Source organism: Trachypithecus francoisi, unplaced genomic scaffold (assembly GCF_009764315.1).
Source record: "Trachypithecus francoisi isolate TF-2019V2 unplaced genomic scaffold, Tfra_2.0 Lachesis_group12, whole genome shotgun sequence".
NCBI classification, from domain to species: domain Eukaryota; kingdom Metazoa; phylum Chordata; class Mammalia; order Primates; family Cercopithecidae; genus Trachypithecus; species Trachypithecus francoisi.
Genome location: NW_022681457.1, coordinates 38971493 through 38988367, shown reverse-complemented (window position 1 = coordinate 38988367; position 16875 = coordinate 38971493). Strand labels below are relative to the sequence as shown.

General features: G+C 36.8%; 1 protein-coding gene across 2 annotated transcripts in view; it reads left to right on the top strand.

Annotated features, from left to right (window-relative positions):
* The window catches only part of PIGK (phosphatidylinositol glycan anchor biosynthesis class K), a 122680-nt gene that overhangs the window by 50853 nt on the left and 54952 nt on the right, over window positions 1–16875 (top strand). For both annotated transcript variants that reach the window (XM_033225337.1, XM_033225338.1), the window contains exons 7-9: window positions 1481–1598; window positions 1795–1905; window positions 8908–9080. In XM_033225337.1, coding sequence (XP_033081228.1) covers window positions 1481–1598; window positions 1795–1905; window positions 8908–9080 — 402 coding nt within the window. The remainder of the gene's footprint in view (window positions 1–1480; window positions 1599–1794; window positions 1906–8907; window positions 9081–16875) is intronic.

Here is a 16875-nt window from a genome sequence, read left to right as displayed (position 1 = left end):
TGTAATGTTAAAATAAAAGCATAAGCAATGTGTGGAAGTGTTGAAGAGGAAGCTTTTACTGGGCACTGATTATGTCCTATTCATAGCTTACAGTTAGAGAATGCATACTGGGTGCTACATACTGTATTTTACATCTATTGTCTCATTTAATTTTACAACTCTATGGGCTAGATACTATTACTATTCCCTTTTTACAAATGAGTGAACTTAGGCACAGAAAGATTCAATAACTTGCCAAACTTTACACAGCTAGTAGTAACTTGCCAAACTTGACACAGCTAGGATTCATGCCCAAATGGTTCAGTCCTAGAGCTTGCTCTCTTGTTTACTCCACAACCTCTCCTAACTTTGGATGTTTCTAATGCATAGGAGCCTCCACATGTTTTGCCACAGAACAAATGTGTCATATTAATTGTGCCTCCTATCACTTTCTTGGATGATATTGTGGTTCAAGATTCAATGCTTTGTTTTCTAGGTTCCATGTTAGCTGTTTACCTAGACCCAGTGTCTGAGAAAAAACTTCCCAGAAAACATGTCTTCTCTCTACTTTAACTTTTGCCAGCTAGGCAGCTTATTGTGCAATAGATACCTGATTATATTATTCTTTCATTAAAACAACAACAAAAACAAAAACCTTTCATGGTTTCTCCACACTTCAGGATAAGATTCAGACTTCATATGGTATCCTTTACAAATTGTTCCTACTCTAGCTTTTTGAAACCAATTTCACTCCATTCTCCCAAATTTACTTTAAATCCTAGCTACATAGATCTGTTTGCAAGCACTTACACTTTTTTACATTATGTGCTTTTCCCTCTGCTGGAATGTTATCTTCTTTTCTCTGAAATACAAAATAACACCCTTCATTGCCCATATTGGGCATCACCTTTCTCTGATCTGCTTTTCTTTGCAGTTCTCCTTAGTCCTTTCTCAGTGTTCATTCAACAGTTTGATTTTGTTAGACTCTAGGCTGTAAGAGGGCAGGGACTATTGTATCTCCAGCATAATATCAGGCTGGAGGCACTATTGTAGGCACTCAATATATATTTGTAGTACTCATCACATTCCAAATTAGTTATGTGTTTGTCTTTCACTTAGAGTTTATGCTCTTTTAGTATAGTTACTAATTCATACTTCTTTTTCTGAACCTAGCTCAATTTCTAGGACAGCCTGGGTGCCAAATAAGTGCTTGTTGGATGGACTATTCATTTAGATTCTGAATTATATGGCATAGATAAGGGAGAGGGAAAAGAGCTGGGACAGCCACCTTGGGCACAAGCAATACTCGCTGTGGTTTCCTTGGACAAATTTATACCTTTAAGTTTTCTAAGGTCAAATTTCTGTTGGGATTTCTGCTGAAAACTTTTAGCTAATGAAATGACTAACATATGATTTAAACGTCTTATGAAAGTATTATAGAAATATTAGTGTATGATTTACAGCATTATCCTTGTCAAAGATGTTATCACTTTTCTTTCAGCTACAATGAGCTACTATTTATTATTGATACTTGCCAAGGAGCATCCATGTATGAGCGATTTTATTCTCCTAACATAATGGCTCTAGCTAGTAGCCAAGTGGGAGAAGATTCACTCTCGGTATGTGCATTTTTCCCATTTGTAAACTGTGTCTTTGGAATGTGCAGCTATTTCTGAAACCAATTAAATGCTTTAAATGCTTTATGAATGTATCTGTTCTTTCTTAGACTAATACATTAGAAGGAAATTTTCGTTACATTTAAAACATTTTGTTATAATGATACTGTTAAAAATACTTTTTTTCACCTTTTCATAGCATCAACCTGATCCTGCAATTGGAGTCCATCTTATGGATAGATACACATTTTATGTCTTGGAATTTTTGGAAGAAATTAACCCAGCTAGCCAAACTAATATGAATGACCTTGTAAGTATTCACTTGATTTGATTATAGCACATAGGTATGCTAACCTTAATGTGAAAAGAAGTGTATTATTCCCTGTACTCCTAGAGGATACTGTCTTTTGTGTTGAATTATAGCTTTTAAAACTGTTTGGTATCTACCTTTTACCTGTGTATTAGCATTTCTCTGTCTTTCTACTACAAGAGGCCTGATGTTTTCCTTTACTCATTTTCTTTTCCTTACCAGAAACGTACTTTTTTTAGATTCACCTTTTGAAATTCTATGTATTCTTCAGGGGCCACCTCAGATTGTATCTCCTTCAGGAAGTCTCCCCGAATTCTTCCCTGTGGGAATTTCTTGTTTTTTCTTCAGAGCCTCCGTAGACCTTTGTTTCTCCTTGGTAACATTTACCATAGTCTTTTATTGACCTTACTAATTGAATGTAAGTCTTTCTCACTGAATGGGAAACTCCTGGAAAAGAGAGACCTTTTCTTACATATTTTTGTGGGCTCTACAATTTATAGTATAGTCATTTGACAAGGCTTGTTGAACTTAATTTAGATTTTTTTTCTTGAATTTTTTTGTGCGGATTCTTTTAATTGAATCTACTTTGAAGTTGCTGTTGAAAGTAGGCATAAGGAAAGGCTTGAAAGAACAATTCTAGACTGGATAATTTACTATGTGTCAATGACTTTCCTTCTTTTCTCTGTTAATTTATAGTTTGTTTATTCTTTCACAAACATTTCTTGAGTGTTTGCTAAGTGCCAAGCACAGGCTGTTCCTAATGAAAGAGCCAGATGCCTCTTTCCTTATTTCCTGCTTTCATGGGACTTAGAATGAAGGAGAAACCGAGTAGACAGGGCTCTGTCCTCTAGCACTTCAGCCAAGCAACTTTGCATTGATCTCTTTAATCACATATAAATCTTTTAAGTAAGTTCTCATTTGTTAAGGGGGTTTTACTGAAAGATTCTGAAGCCCACTGCTATAGGCTGTGAAATTTGATAGAACTACTGTATTAGTCCATTTTCATACTGCTATGAAGAAATACCCGGGCCTGGGTAATTTGTAAAGAAAAAGAGGGTTAATGGACTCACAGTTGCACATGGCTGAGGAGGCTTCATAATCATGGCAGAAGATGAAAGAGGAGCAAAGGCACATTTTACATGATGGCAGGCAAGAGAGCGTGTGCAGGGGAAATGCACTTTATAAAACCATCAGATCTCATGAGAACTCACTCACTATCATGAGAATAGCATGAGGATAACTGCCCCACATGATTAAATTACCTCCCACCAGGTCCCTCCCTTGACACGTGGGAATTATGGGAGCTACAATTCAAGATGAGATTTGAGTGAGGACACAGCCAAATTTTATTATTCTGCCTCTGGCCCCTCCCAAAGCTCATATTCTCATGTTTCAAAACCAATCATGGCTTCCCGACAGTCCCCCAAAGTCTTAACTCATTTCATCATTAACTCCAAGTCCACAGTCCAAAGTCTCATCTGAGACAAGACAAGTCCCTTCTGCCTATGAGTCTGCAAAATCAAAAGCAAGTTAGTTACTTCCTAGATACAATGGGGGTACAGGCATTGGTTAAATTCACCTGTTCTACTTGGGAGAAATTGGCCAAAATGAAGGTGCTACAGGCCCCATGTAAGTCAGAAATCCAATAGGGCAGTCATTAAACCTTAAAGTTCCAAAATGATCTCCTTTGACTCCATGTCTCACATCCAGGTCACATATGTAAGAGTTGGGCTCCCATGGCCTTGGGCAGCTTTGCCCTTGTGGCTTTGCAGGGTATGGCCCTCTTCCTGTTTGCTTTTATGGGCTGGCGTTGAGAGTCTGTGGCTTTTCCAGGTACACAATGGAAGCTGTCAATGGATCTACCATTCTGGGATCTGGAGGACGGTGGCCCTCTTCTCACAACTCCACTAGGCAGCACCCCACTGGGGACTCTGTGTGGGGACTCTAACCCCATGTTTTCCTTCTGCATTGCCCCCTATGAGGGCCCTGCCCCTGCAGCAAACTTGTGCCTGGATGTCCAGGCGTTTCCATACGTCCTTTGAAATCTAGGTGGAGGTTCTTAAACCTCAGTTCTTGACTTCTGTGCACCTTCAGGCTTAACACCACGTGTAAGCTGCCAAGGCTTGTAGCTTACAACCTCTGAAGCTATGGGCCAAGATGTACTTTGGCCCATTTTAGTCACAGCTGGAGTGGCTGGGACACGGGACATCAAGTCCCTGTACTGCATGGTGCAGGGGGGTCCTGGGCCCAGTCCATACAATCATTTTATCCTTCTAGGCCTCAGGGCCTGTGATGGGAGGGGCTGCTGTGAAGGTCTCTGACATGCCCTGGAGACATTTTCCCCATTGTCTTGGCAGTTAACATTTGGCTCCTTGTTACTAATGCAAATTTCTGCAGGGGGCTTGAATTTCTCCTCAGAAAATGGGTTTTTGGTTTTTGTTGCATTGTCAAGATGCACATTTTCTGAACTTTTATGGTCTGCTTCCCTTTTAAATATAAGATCCAATTCCAAACCATATCTTCGTGAATACATAAACTTGAATGATTTTAATAGCACCCAAGTGTCCTCTTGAACACTTTACTGCTTAGAAATTTCTTCCACCAGATACCCTAAATCGTCTCCCTGAATTTCAAAGTTCCACAGATCTCTAGGGCAGGGGCAAAATGCTGCCAGTCTCTTTGCTAAAGCATAGCAAGTATCACCTTTGCTCCAATTTCCAGTAGTTCCTCATCTCCATCTGAGACCACCTCAGCCTGGGCTTTTTGATTAAAACCATTCAACAAGTCTCTTAAGAAGCTCCAGACCTTTTCACATCTTCCTGTTATCTTCTGAGCCCTCCATACTGTTCCAACATCTGCCTGTTACCCAGTACCAAAGTTGCTTCCACATTTTCAGGTATCTTCATAGCAGTAACCCACTCTGCTGGTACCAATTTACTGTATTTGTCCATTTTCATACTGCTACATACTGAGACTGGGTAATTTAAATTAAAAAAAAAAGAGAGAGATTTAGGCTGGGCTCAGTGGCTCACGCCTGTAATCCCAGCACTTTGGGAGGCCAAGGTGGGCGGATTACTTGAGGTCAGGAGTTCAAGACCAGCCTGGCCAACATGGCGAAAGCCTGTCTCTACTCAAAATGCAAATATTAGCTGGGCATGGTGGCACATGCCTGTAATCCCAGCTGCTCAGGAGGCTGAGGCAGAAGCATCACTTGAACCTGGAAGGCAGAGGTTGCAGTGAGCTGAAATTGCACTCCAGCTTGGGTGACAGAGTGAGACTCTGTCTCAATACGAACAAACAAACAAAAAAACAACAACAAAAAAGAGGTTTTATGGACTTATAGTTCCACATGGCTGGGGAGGCTTTACAATCATTGTGGAAGGCAAAAGAGGTGTAAGGGCATGTCTTACATGGTGGCAGACAAGAGCTTGTGCAGGGGAACTGTCCATTATAAAACCATCAGATCTCATGAGACTTAGTCACGAGAACAGCATGGGAAAGATTTGTCCCCATGATTCAGTTACCTCCCACCAAGTCCGTCTCATAACATGCAGGAATTATGGGAGCTGCAATTCAAGATGAGATTTGGGTGGGGACACAGCCAAACCATATCAACTACTTTCTAACTTCATTTTGAAGATTATATATTTTGATGCTTATTAAATATTGATATGAATTTGAATATTAAAACTTGTGATAATGCTACTTTAACTGTAAAAAAATTATAGTCACCTAAGTTCCAATTCAATTTAAAAGTTTGTTCTCATTTTTGGATTCTACATTGTATATTTTGTGTAAGGCATGACATGCTGTCTCAAAAGTTTATATGTACCTTGCACATTGAATATCTAATGATTGTTTAAAAAATACTTCTGTTGATTATACAGGAAAGATTAAGGAAACTAATTTTTTTATTGCTCGTAATTGCTAGTTTTTCATAAACATTCCTCACTAATATCTCATCTTACCCTACCACCTTTATTTTGAAAATTTGATGATGACTATTGTAATCTTATTCAATAAGAATGATTCATTTTCTGGCAGTTTACTAGGGCAGTGACTTAACCTATCTCTAGCTCAATTGTGTAATAATACCTATTTTCTATTAGAGTATATGTATATAGTAATGTTTGTTGAGTATCAGTTGTATTCACAGTACCATGTTAGTTGCTTTAGCAGTAGCAAAATTTGAAGACCTGATGTTAGCCCCTTTAAAATTTATAGTATCATTGGTAACAGTTGAGCACATTTATAAAGCATTACTTGTTATGTGAAATGTCTGGATCCTCCAGGTAATTTTTTTTCCTTTGTGAACATATAACTCTTGCCATGTACCTTTATTATACTTTTAGTATTGCACTATAATTGTTTATATTTGTGATGTTTCCTCAAGGCTTTGAGCTTCTTGAGTAACGAGGTATAAGGACCATGTTATATTCATCTTACACTCCACAGAACTTAATTACAGTACCTGGTTTATTTGTAGATGCTCATTTGAATATCTACTAAATGAATGAAAGGACATGACAACAATGCACATTTGTATGGTTCCTTTAAATATAGTGAGATTAGTAATAACTTTTTCTTGGAAAAGGTAAGTATAGGTTTGAAGGAAGAGAAGTATAGCCTACTCTAGGGAAATAAAATACCCGCAGACACGAGGAAGTTGGAATAATAGATGATCCTTGTCTTTGATAATGGCTTGAAGGAAGTATGGTTTGAAGGAAGAGAAGTATAGCGTACTCTAAGGAAATAGAATATGTGCAGATACACAGAAGTTGGAATAATAGATGATTCTTACCTTTGATAATGGCCTGACTAGAGTGTGGACGTTCTGTAATTGAAGAAGATTATTGAAAATTAAACTGAGTAATATGAGACATGTGGGTCATTGTGTTACTTGAGCTAAGGAAATCAGATTGCTGTGATAAAAATTCTTAAAGAAGTGACTTCATAATAAGGTGAAGTAGGCCGGGCGCGGTGGCTCAAGCCTGTAATCCCAGCACTTTGGGAGGCCGAGACGGGCGGATCACAAGGTCAGGAGATCGAGACCATCCTGGCGAACACAGTGAAACCCCGTCTCTACTAAAAAATACAAAAAACTAGCCGGGCGAGGTGGTGGGCGCCTGTAGTCCCAGCTACTTGGGAGGCTGAGGCAGGAGAATGGCGTGAACCCGGGAGGCGGAGCTTGCAGTGAGCTGAGATCCGGCCACTGCACTCCAGCCTGGGCGGCAGAGCGAGACTCCGCCTCAAAAAAAAAAAAAAAAAAAAAATAAGGTGAAGTATGTTTATTTTGGCAGCAAAGAATAAGATAATATTATTCAGTGTTTCCCTGCCCATTTGACTGTACTCTTAAATGTTTTCTTCTGCTGTTACCTAAGAAAGCACATCAAGTTGCTCATACAGGAATACCCAAGAGATCTTCAGTGTTCTTGGGACTTCAGTTTTATCTCTGCTTATTTTATCTGTCATTTTTTTCCTCTAGTCTTCTATCTGTTATTCCTGTTTGGCATTTTACCTTTTTTTCCTTTTTACTTTGTATCCTGAGTTCTTCTTTGTGTTTCCTTGTACTGCTTTCCTGAGTAGGGACGACAAGGATTGCTGGCAGTGTGGTATTAGATAAACTATTTAATCTCTTTGAGCCTTAGTTTGAAGTGGAGATATAACTTTTGTATACCTCAGAGTTATTGGTAGGCTTAAATGAGAATATCCGCAAACTGCTTAGCACAGTGCTTGGAACACTGTGTTTTATAGCTGTAGCTGCTTTACCCTTCTCCACCTTTCTGCCTTTATATTGGTGATTGCCAGTGCAGTACTAAAAAATACTTATTTTTTTGTAGACAGTCTTATCTCCACAGGTGAATAGGTGCTGTGTGCCTGGACCCTTCCTGTCAGGCCTATAATATTTTTCCTCATATATCTTGTGTTTCAGCCAAACTAAATCATTTGCTTTGCACATCTCTGCAACTGCTCTTTCATTAGGAATGCTCTTATTTCCCACCAGCAAGTCCTCGTTTTCCTTCAAAAAAAAAAAAGGCTTGAATTTCACTGTCTGTTTTTTTTCCCATCCTCAAACTGTAAGAAGTTTATGCTTTTCTGAAGTGAGACTTACCATTTTTTTTCTACCTTGTTACGTTTATTCATCTCTAACTAGACTGAAATCCTTGAGGACAGGATCATGTCTTAGCAATCTTCATATCCTCTGTGGAAAGTAACAGTCTGAATTCTATGTAGTACACACTTTTTATGCTTTGCTGAGTGCATGAATATATGTCTGTCTTGGTAATTCACTGACATGGAGTATCAGTGATAAGATTAACAGAAAAATTACTGTGACGTCTGTTTTGCAGTGAAGTTGTGGTTTTTCAGACTGAGCATTGGAGTATTTGTGGAGGTGGCTTGGGCTTATTTTCATAGATAAACTAAGAAAGTGCTTTGATATATAAAATGCTACATAGGAGTACAATAGAGAGCAAGAGGATATGCAGTAGAGAAGCTGTGCTTCAGTTTTCTGAAATCCAGAGCAACTCCACTTAAATGTTTTTTACATATTGGGTTTCCATGTACTACTTTATTTGAATTTAAAGTTTGAATCAAAGGGCATGATTACAAAACGTTTGAAAACCACTCTAGTAGAGCATCCCACTGTGACGGATACAGACAAAGAAAAAGAGCAATTCTGTTTTCATCGTGTTGAGTGTGAGTTCTTAGAGTTAAGGGTTCACAATATACTTTGAAGCATATAGTTCAAGAAAGTGAGTATGCCTTTTCCCACAGTGGCCAGCTACTTTTTTATTACTGTCCTAATGTCTGCATAGTTTTCTTAAAATTCCAAGCATTATGATAGGAATGAAACTTTAATCTTTAAGCTCTTTGGAATGCATAACTTCTTTAGGTTGGGAGAGTTTTAAAAATACACTATAGTTTAGTGTATTATGTCATTGGATTTAATAAACGTTGTATGTGTGTGATGCATGAATTTATTATTATATATTTTTTCAGTTTCAGGTGTGTCCCAAAAGTCTGTGTGTGTCTACTCCCGGACATCGCACTGATCTTTTTCAGAGGGATCCTAAAAATGTACTGATAACTGATTTCTTTGGAAGTGTACGGAAAGTGGAAATTACAACAGAGACTATTAATTTGCAACAGGGTTCAGAAATCATGGAAAGCAGGTATTCATTCATCTTAAACCATTATTTGAATAGAAGACTAGTCTCACAATTTGTACATTTTTTTGAAACATTGTATCAAGAGGCAAAAGTTGGTGTTTGTAAGTAAAATTACATATTTATACTCACCCTGTCTTCACTTTATGTAGGCTGTATACTTTTCAGATTTATAGGCAAAAACTGTCAATATTAGTGGATACTAAGATCATCATTAGGATTATGTTGGAACTCCAAAATACAATCTTGCTAATAGTTCAATTTGAGACTTGCCGCAAAGGCCTAAAACTTTTCCCATAACTGGCTATCCCAGAGCCATAATTTTCTGTTAGGCCTCTTGGTAACATTAGGGAAAGGAATGAGAAGCGTAAACCAGGTACTGCCTTGGGGAGTAAATTGTATGTGTGTGAGTACGGACATTTGTAAGAGAGAGGAAGTTGAGAGACATTGGTTCACTTTGGGTATGTGAATTTTAGAAATACTTATACTTTGTTTTATTTTCTCTTTAATCATTTTTAAAGGTAAAATACTTTATTAGAAATAAATAATGGGTCAGCCAATAGCTAGTTTCTTTAAATATATAATGGCATATGTTGTTAACCATGAAACTTTGTTATTTGTGATTATCTGTTGCTATCTATTAGAAAGTCACACTACAGGGAACTTTTTGGATTGAAAAATGGCAATATATACAATTATAACAATTTTGAAAATTTTTAAATTTGTAATTGAGCTTATGAATGTTGTAGGAACAAATTCAAACACTGGCACAAGATGCTTTTCTTTGATTCTAGTTACAGTAGTTTCTTTTTTTATTGATATATAATATTTGTACATATTTTTGGGGCACATGTGATATTTTGATACATGTGTACAGTGTTTAATGATTAAATCAGGGTAACTGGGATATCCATCACCTCAGACATTTGTCTTTTCTTTGTGTTGGGTATATTACTATTTTTTTCTAGATATTTTGAAATATGCAATAAATAGTTAACAATAATTTCTCTACTATACTATCAAATACTATAACTTGTATCTTCTATCTAACTGTATTTTTATGCTCCTTAACCACCTTCTCTTCATTCTCCTCCCAAACACTTTCCCTACCCAGCCTCTGGTCTACCCTCTACCTCCTTGACATCCACTTGTTTTGCTCCCACATGTGAATGAGAATATGTGATGTTTGTCTTTCTGTGCCTGGCATATTTCACTTAACAATAACTTTCAGTTCCATCCATGTTGTTACAAATAACAAGATTTCACTCTTTTTTATAGCTGAATAACATTTTATTGTGTTATTTTATACGTTTTCCTTTTCTATTCATCTGTTGATGGGCACATCTTGATTCCATATCTTGACTATTGTGAATACTGCTGCAGTAGACATGGGAGTGCGGATAACTCTTCAGTATACTGATCCTTTCTTCTGAATATGTAGCTAGATGTGGGATTGCTGGATCATACAGTAGTTTTATTTTTAATTTTTTGAGCAACCTCTACTGTTTTCTATGATGACTGTACTATTTTGCATTCCCACCAACAGTGTATGAGTGTTCCCTTTCTCCACATCCTTGCCAGCATTTGTTATTTTTTGGTCTTTTTTATAAGCTTAGTGAGGTGAGATGATGTCTCGTAGTTTTGATTTGCATTTCTTTGATGATTAGTGATTTTGAGCATTTTTTCATATACCTGTTGTCTTCTTTTGTGAAATGTCTATTCAGATCATTTGCCAATTTTATAATTAGATTATTATTATTATTATTTTTTGCTATTAGGTTGCTTCAAATTCCTTATATATTCTGGTTATTAATTGCTTGTCAGATGAATTGCAAATATTTTCTCTCATTCTGTACGTTGTCTCTTCACTTTGAACATTGTTTCCTTTGCTATGCAGAAGCTTTTTAGCATGATGTAATTTCATTTATCTATTTTTTCTTTTGTTGCCTATGACTTTTGAGGTTTTACCTAAAAAATTTCTGCCCAGAATAATGTCCTAGAATGTTTCCCCAGTGTTTCCTTTTAATAGTTTCACAGTTTCAGGTCTTAGATTTAAGTCTTTAATCCATTTTGATTTGATTTTGGGATATGGTGAAAGATGGGGATCTAGTTTCATTCTTCTGCATATGGATATCCAGTTTTCCCAGCACAATTATTAAAGAGTTTCCTTTCCCAATGTATATTCTTGGCACCTTTGTTGGAAATGAGTTGACTGTAAGTGCTTGGATTTATTTCTGAGTTTTCTATTTGTTCTATTGGTCTGTGTGTCTGTTTTTAATCCCTGTACCTTGCTGTTTTGATTACTGTAGCTATGTAGTATAATTTGAAATCAAATAGTGTGATGCTTCCAGCTTTGTTCTTCTTGCTCAGGGTTGCTTTTGCTATTCTGGGTCTCTTGTGGTTCCATAGAAATTTTAGGGTTGATTTTTCTATTTATATGAAAAGTGCCATGGGAATTTTGATAGAGATTGCATATGTATAGATCAACAAATATACTTCTTTGGGTAGTATGGCCATTTTAACAACGTTATTTTATGCAGTCCATGAGCATGGGATGTCTTTCCATTTTTTGTGTCTTCTTCAATTTATTTCATCAGCTTTGTGTAGGTTTTCCTGTAGAGATGTTTCACTTTGGTAAAATTTACTCCTAGATTATTTTTTTCTTTGGTAGGTATTGTAAGTGAGATTGCTTTCTTGATGGTTTTTTCAGATTGATAACTGTTGGATAAAAATGTGACTGATTTCTGTATGTTGGTTTTATATCCTGAAACTTTACTGAATTTGTTTATCAGTTCTAAAAATTTTTTGGTGGACTCTCTAGGTTTTTTTAAGTATAAGATCATGTTGTCTACACACAAAGATAATTTGACTTCTTCCTTTCCAATTTGGACACCCTTTATTTCTTTCTCTTGCCTAATTGCTCTGGCTCGGACTTCCAGTACTATGTTGGATAGAAGTGATGAGAGTGAACATTCTTACCTTGTTCTAGATCTTAGTGGAAAGTCTTTCAGTTGTTCCCCATTAAGTATGATATTAGCTGTGGGTTTGTTATGTATGGCCTTTATCATGTTGATGTATGTTCCTTCTAATCCAGTTTGTTGAGAGTTTTTATCATGAAGGGATGCTGAATTTTATTGAATGCTTTTTCAACATCTATTGAAATTATCATATGGATTTTGTCCTTGATTCTGTTGATCATGTATCTTGTTTATTGATTTGCATGTATTGAACCATTATTGCATATCTGGGATGAATCCCACTTGATCATGATGGAATGGTCTTTTTTTTTTAATGTGTTGTGGAATTCAGTTTGCTAGTATTTTGTGGAGGATTTCTGCATTTATGTTCATCAGAGATATTGGCCTTTAGATTTTTTATGTGTGTGTGTTGTGTTCTTGTCTGGTTTTGTTATCAGGGTAATGCTAGCCTCATAGATGAGTTTGGAAGTATTCCCTCCTTCAATTTTTTGAAATAGTTTGAGTAGACTTGGTATTAGTTCTTTAAATGTTTGGCAGAATTCAGTAGTAAATCCATCAGGTCCTGAGCTTTTCTTTGATGGGAGATTCTTTACTACTGCTTTGATCTTGTTACTCATTATTGGTCTGATTAGATTTTCTATTTCTTTCTGGTTCAATGATGGTAGGTTGTATGTGTCCAGGATTTCATATGTTTCTTCTAGATTTTCCAAATTTTTCGGCATGTGCTTGTTCACAATATTGTCAAATGAGCTTTTGTATTTCTGTGGTATCAGTTGAAATGTTTTCTTTTTTATCTCTGATTTTATTTATTTGGGCTCTTAATCTTTTTTCTTAGTCTAACTACTGGTTTGTCAATTTTATCTTTTCAAAAAACCAACAGTTTGCTTTGTTGATCTTTTATATATTTTTTAGTCTCAATTTCTTTTTCTTTCTTTCTGTCTGTCTGTCTGTCTGTCTGTCTTAGATTGGGTCTTGCTCTGTTGCTCAGCCTAGTCTGGAACTCCTGGGCTCAAGCGATCCTTTTGCCTCAGCCTCCCACATAACTGGGACTAGAGACATGCACCACCACAGCAGACTAATTTGTTTTTATTTTTTGTAGAGATAGTATGTTGCCTAGGCTGATCTCGAACTCCTGGGCTCAAACGATCCTCCCACCTTGGCCTCTCAAAGTGCTGGGGTTACAATTGTAAGCCACTGCACCCGGTCTGATCCTTATTTCTTTCTTCTACTAATTTTGGATTTGTTTTGCTCTTGATTTTTGAGTTCTTTAAGATGCATACTTAGGTTGTTTATTTGAAATCTTTCTCTTTTCTGTAGACGTTTATTGCTATAAACTTTCCTTTTAATACTACTTTTGCTGTATCCCCTATTCTGATATGTTGTGTTTGTATTTTCATTTGTTTCCAGAAATTTTTAAAGTTTCTTCTTCATTTCTCCATTGACCCATTTGTTATTCGGGAGAATGTTATTTCCATGTATTTGTATACTTTTCCAAAGGTCCTCTTGTTACTGACTTTTAGGTTATTTTTTATAGTCAGAAAAAGATACTTGAAATGATTTCAGCTTTTTTGAATTTGTTGAGATTTGTTTTGTGACCTAACATATGTTCTATCCAGGATAATGTTTTATGTGCTGATGAGGAAAATGTATAATATGCAGCAGTTGACTGAAATGTTCTGTAAATGTCTATTAGGTCCATTTGGTCTAGAGTATAGACTCCATTATCTCGGTAGATTTTCTGCTTGGATGATCTGTCTGTTGTTGAAAGTGGGGTGTTGAAGTGCTATTATTGTATTACAGTTTGCCTCTTCCTTTAGATCTAATCATATTTGCTTTATATTTGGGTAATACTGCAATGGGTATATACATATTTACTATTATTATATTCTCTTGCTAAATTGACTGCCTTGTCATTATATGATGACCTTCTTTGTTTCTTTTTATGGTTTTTGACTTAAAGTCTGTTTTATCTGATATAAGCATTGCTACTCATGCTCATGTTTGGTTTTCATTTACATAAATATCTTTTTCCATTTGTTCATTTTTTGTCTGTATCTTTATAGGCAAAGTGAGTTTCTTGTAGGCAACATATAGGTGGGTCTTGTTTTTTAATCCAGTTAGTCATGTCTTTTAATTATGATGTCTTTTAATAGAATTTAGTCCATTTGTATTCAGTATTATTATTGATAGGTAAGGGCTTACTGTAGCCATTTTTTTAGTTGTTTTCTAGTTATTTTATAAGTTCTCTCTTCCTTTTTTTCCGTTTTCCTTTGTGGTTAAATGATTTTCCCTGATAGTATGTTTTAATTCATTGCTTTTTGCTTTTAGTGTGTCTATTATAGGTTTTTGCTTTGTGGTTACCATTAGGTTCATTAAAAATCCTATAGTTCTAATAAGTTATTTAAAACTGATATGGCCGGGCGTGGTGGCTCATGCCTGTAATCCCAGCACTTTGGGACGTCAAGGTGGGCGGATCACTAGGTCAGGAGATCAAGACCATTATGGCCAACATGGTAAAACCTGTCTTTACTAAAAATACAAAAAAATTAACTGGGCATGGCAGTGCGCCCCTGGAGTCCCAGCTACTCAAGAGAGTGAGGCAGGATAATTGCTTGAACCCGAGAGGCAGGGGCTGCAGTAAGCCAAGATTGCGCCACTGCACTCCCGCCTGGTGACAGAGTGAGACTCCATCTCAAAAGAAAAAAAACCAAAAACTGATACTAACATGACTTCAATCACCAAAAAAGAGATAAGAAACAAACAAACAAACTGAAACCTGTAGATATTAACTCCCTTTCCCCCCACATTTTGAATTTTTCATGTCACAATGTGCATTTTTTTATCTTGACAATTTGTTTTGTTATATGTTCTGGAAGAATGGAATTTTGGCTCTTAAATTATTTGTATGTATTAGCTCAGCAGCAAAAATTGTCATTGCTGAAGATTGTTGTTTTTAATCAAGGAGAAAATTACTTTAAATATCACAGCCAGATACCAAGCACTGTTGAATTAGAGCACCCTCTAGTGTTTATAAATAAATTTTATTTACAATGTTGCTATTTACCAGATGGCTTCATAATTACTGGTGTACTTTATTCAGTTAATTTATGAGAATCAGGCTCCCAGTGGTTCAGGAATTTTTACATAGATGCTACAGATATTATCTCATTGTATGTACGTGCTATTTGCATACAAATATGAATGGCAATCCGAAGTTTATTTAGAGTTAGGTATATAATGAGAGATCAGATATCATAAAAAACGGTTTTATTAAGGAAATTATAGGCTGGAGTATATATGTATTTCTTAAAATCTTAGGTTAAATTATCAATACAGTGTTATTAAAATTGACAATTAGAGCTGGGCGCGGTGGCTCACGCCTGTAATTCTAGCACAGTGGGAGGCCGAGACGGGCGGATCACGAGGTTAGGAGATGGAGACCATCCTGGCTAACAAGGTGAAACCCTGTCTCTACTAAAAATACAAAAAATTAGCTGGGCGTGGTGGCGGGCGCTTGTAGTCCCAGCTACTCAGCAGGCTGAGGCAGGAGAATGGTGTGAACCCGGGAAGCGGAGCTTGCAGTGAGCCGAGATTGCGCCACTGCACTCCAGCCTGTGCGACAGAGTGAGACTCCGCATCAAAAAAATAAATAAATAATAAAATAAAATAAAATAAAATTGACAATTAGAAATACTTTCTACACATATTAGGGAAACAATGGAGTCTATTAGTTCAGTTATTCATATTTTATATTTTGCTAGTACACTAGAATAAAATCAGATATGATGGAGAACTTTAGTACATAAAACTGATTGGGAGTACCTATATGCAATAAGAATTGTTTTTATATGTCTTCTGAAACTTAGACATGTTAAGATAAAGTTATATAGTAACAACACCTTGTTTCTGCCTATGTCTTACTAGTTGTGTTGTAATTTATTTGCAAGAGCAGATGAAGTAAAATAAGGACCGATTGTAATAAGCTTTGCTTAGGTAACTTGATTTTAAACAGCTTCATCTTAGTATACATAGGTTGGCTTCGGATAATTATGCAGACAGATAAACGGTCTTCCTATTCAAAGAGTTGGGTTTTTTAGAATCTGGTGGTAATTCTGTGTTAGCAAACCTTTTACTCAGGTTGCCAGTTTTGTATCTTTTCTGTGTTAGGAAGATATCCTCCAGATTGTGACTGTAAAAATATTGCACATTTTAGTGTTACCAAATTTGTAAAAGTCTTAATTCTATAGAATTACCTAAGGAAAAACAGAACCTAGGACATTATGAACTCTAAACACTCACCTTTTATCTTAGTGGGTTAGAAGAAACTTAGTTAGTCTGAATTTTTCTCCCCTCCCCTCCCCTTCCCTTCCCTCCCTTCCCCTCCCCTTCCCTTCCCTCCCTTCCCCTTCCCTTCCCTCCCTTCCCCTCCCCTTCCCTTCCCTCCCTTCCCCTCCCCTTCCCTTCCCTCCTTTCCCCTCCTGATATGGTTTGGTTCTGTGTCCCCACCCAAATCTCGAATTTTACTTCCATAATTCCCATGTGTTGTGGGAGGGACCCGGTGGGAGATAATTGAATCATGGGAGTGGTTCCCCCATACTGTTCTCATGGTAGTGAATAAGTCCCACGAGATCTGATGATTTTATAAGGGGCTTCTGCTTTCACTCCCCTCTCATTCTGTCTTACTGCCACCATGTAAGAAGCACCTTTTGCCTTCTGCCATGATTGTGAGGCCTCTCCAGCTATGTGGAACTGTGAGTCCGTTAAACCTATTTTTCTTCCCAGTCTCGAGTATGTCTTTATTAGCAGTGTGAAAACAGACTAAT